General features: G+C 41.2%; 1 protein-coding gene across 1 annotated transcript; it reads right to left on the bottom strand.

Moving 5' to 3' along the window:
- Positions 1 to 499: 499 nt before the first annotated feature.
- On the bottom strand, positions 500 to 2,071 carry LOC142209884 (E3 ubiquitin/ISG15 ligase TRIM25-like). Its single transcript, XM_075278922.1, has one exon. It carries the CDS (start codon positions 2,069 to 2,071, stop codon positions 500 to 502), a length of 1,572 nt encoding a protein of 523 aa, XP_075135023.1.
- Positions 2,072 to 2,422: the final 351 nt, after the last annotated feature.

Genomic DNA, 2,422 nt, shown 5'->3' with positions numbered 1-2,422 from the left:
AATGTACAGCACCATGGGATTAATATAATAATGTGCAGCACCATGGGATTAATATAATAATGTACAGCACCATGGGATTAATGGTGCTATATAAATAATAATAATAATAATAATAATAATAATAATAATAATAATAATAATAAAGGCGCAGAAATCTTAATTTTTGATAAACAAAATAGTTTAAAAAATTGTAATAGTTTATACTGCATAATATATATTGAATATGTAAAATCAATAAAAACGTTGAAATTAAAGAAAAAGTTGCGGTTCACATCAATGTTACGACAAATTAGGAAAATATAATAAAAATTTTAAGTGGAAAAAAAAGATTTACTGTATCTCTGAGAATGGCAATTTCACTGTGACACTGAAAATTTCACTTTAGCACAACCAACAATGTAACATGTTTTACGCAAGTGAAGCCGCCGGGGATTCTACTAGTAAAGAATAAAGTGAAGGAAGGAGGAGAGTCGCTACAGGCTTTGCCATGTTCTGGAAATTATTTAAGGATTCTTATGGTGGATTCTTCGTACAAATACAATGCGGCATAGAGCGGCTCGGTGAAGGAGGCGGAGAAGGTGTGTAAGTGTCTGACGGGGTCACACAGCTGATAGAAGGACAGACGCCCGGCCTCATAGTCTAGATAGATCCTGACAACCTGCACAGGAGAGTCTGACACCAGCTCCTTATGGATATTGTTATGAGATGCTGTAAAACCATTATAAATCCACAAACTCCAGGATTTCTCATTATTCCCAATAAAAGATTCATGTCCATACGCCTTCCTCTCTATACTTTCCCCAGCCACTCCTATCTTCCATTTCTTGGCCTGACTCACATCCACCTCCCAGTAATGTCTCCCAGAGGAGAAGCTGCGGGTGCTGAACACCTGACGTACCATAAACCTCTTGGGCCCATCAGGTCTGTTCTGTGATCTATCTGAATAAGTGGCAGATCTGAGATCCGGTGATATAATAATGTGATTACCAGCCGTGTTTATATCCAGTAATATGTCTGATCTCTCCATCACTGGGAACTGTCTCTTTATCTTCACATCAATCAGATTATTAGCAAAGTGTGACAGTCCCCTGTGTAATATCTGTGAGACTATATCTTCATCTAGGCACTGAGCATCTCTGACATCACTGATGACATCACAGCTCCTATCTCTGATGTCACCACTGTTTACATTGTTAAGTAGAAAGGTTACAGGATCAGTGATATTACCTAACCCCTCAAGTTCATGTATTTTCTTGGTCAGTTCATCCTTGTGTAGCTCCTCCTGTCTGACCAGGTCACTGACTGAGTGTGACATCTTCTCTTCTTGGCTGGAGATCTCACCTTGGACTTTCTTTTCCATGTCATCCAGCTTCTCTCTAAGATTGGTGAACAGTCCAGAGACTCTCTGAGCGAGTCCTGATGATTTCTCCTTTTGCTTTCTCTCATGTTCCTTCAGATTCTGGATTCTTTTTCCAGCTTCTTCTCTCTCAGAGATCATATTCTCAATAACAGGTTTCAGTTTCTCCTTCTCTTTCTCAGAGGCCACATCCAATGGCTCCACGTCATGTCCCTTGTGGTCTCCGGCCACCAAGCAGGTCACACAGATACAGGCGGCATCCATAGAACAATAGTATTTCAGGATCTCATTGTGTTTGGAGCATTTTAAACTCTCAAATGATTCAGTAGGTTCGGTTAGACTGTGATCCATTGTCTTGTTGTGGGCGGTTAGGTGGTCGTCACATAGAGAGTTCTCACACTGCAGGCAGGACTTCACAGCCAGTACAGGGGACTTTATACAGTAAGTGCAGAAGATTTTGGTCTCCTCCATATCAGGCTGAGAAGATAAGAAATGCTCCACTATGTTCCCCAGCTTTCTGTTCTTCTCCAGGTCCGGCCGCACAGGATATTCTGTTCTGCAGTCAGGACAGGAATACCCTCGATTCTGTGTATCCAGAAAACTTACAATACACGAGCGGCAGAAGTCATGTCCACATCTCAGGGATACGGGGTCTGTATAGAGGCTCAGGCAGATGGAGCAGTTCAGCTCGTCCCTCAGGTCTGCAGACGCCATCGTACACAAAAGAAACTCTGGTCAAAATTCAGTATTGGCAGATCAAAAAATAAGTGGGTGCGGCAAATATGTCATAAAGGAGTGATCAAAGGTGAAAGTGATTGCACATCAACACACCTGTCCTTGAAACAAATACACCTTTGTACTTTATTTTACACTATGCCAAAAATGAAATTGAAAGCTAAAAGGTTTCTTTAGGTGAGAAGGGTGGAGAGTTTTGTTAACCCCTTAAAAATGCAGCCTCAAAGTACTTTAATGCCAGGTTCAACAAGAGGAATTTGGTCCAGAATTTGAGGCGGCATGCATACAGTGCACCGACATCCAGTCACAGAATTCAAATGTATGGGCCTA

The sequence above is a fragment of the Leptodactylus fuscus genome, chromosome 6, assembly GCF_031893055.1.
Source record: "Leptodactylus fuscus isolate aLepFus1 chromosome 6, aLepFus1.hap2, whole genome shotgun sequence".
Taxonomy (NCBI): domain Eukaryota; kingdom Metazoa; phylum Chordata; class Amphibia; order Anura; family Leptodactylidae; genus Leptodactylus; species Leptodactylus fuscus.
The sequence above is the reverse complement of the archived record's forward strand: the minus strand, read 5'-3'. Positions and strand labels throughout refer to the sequence as shown.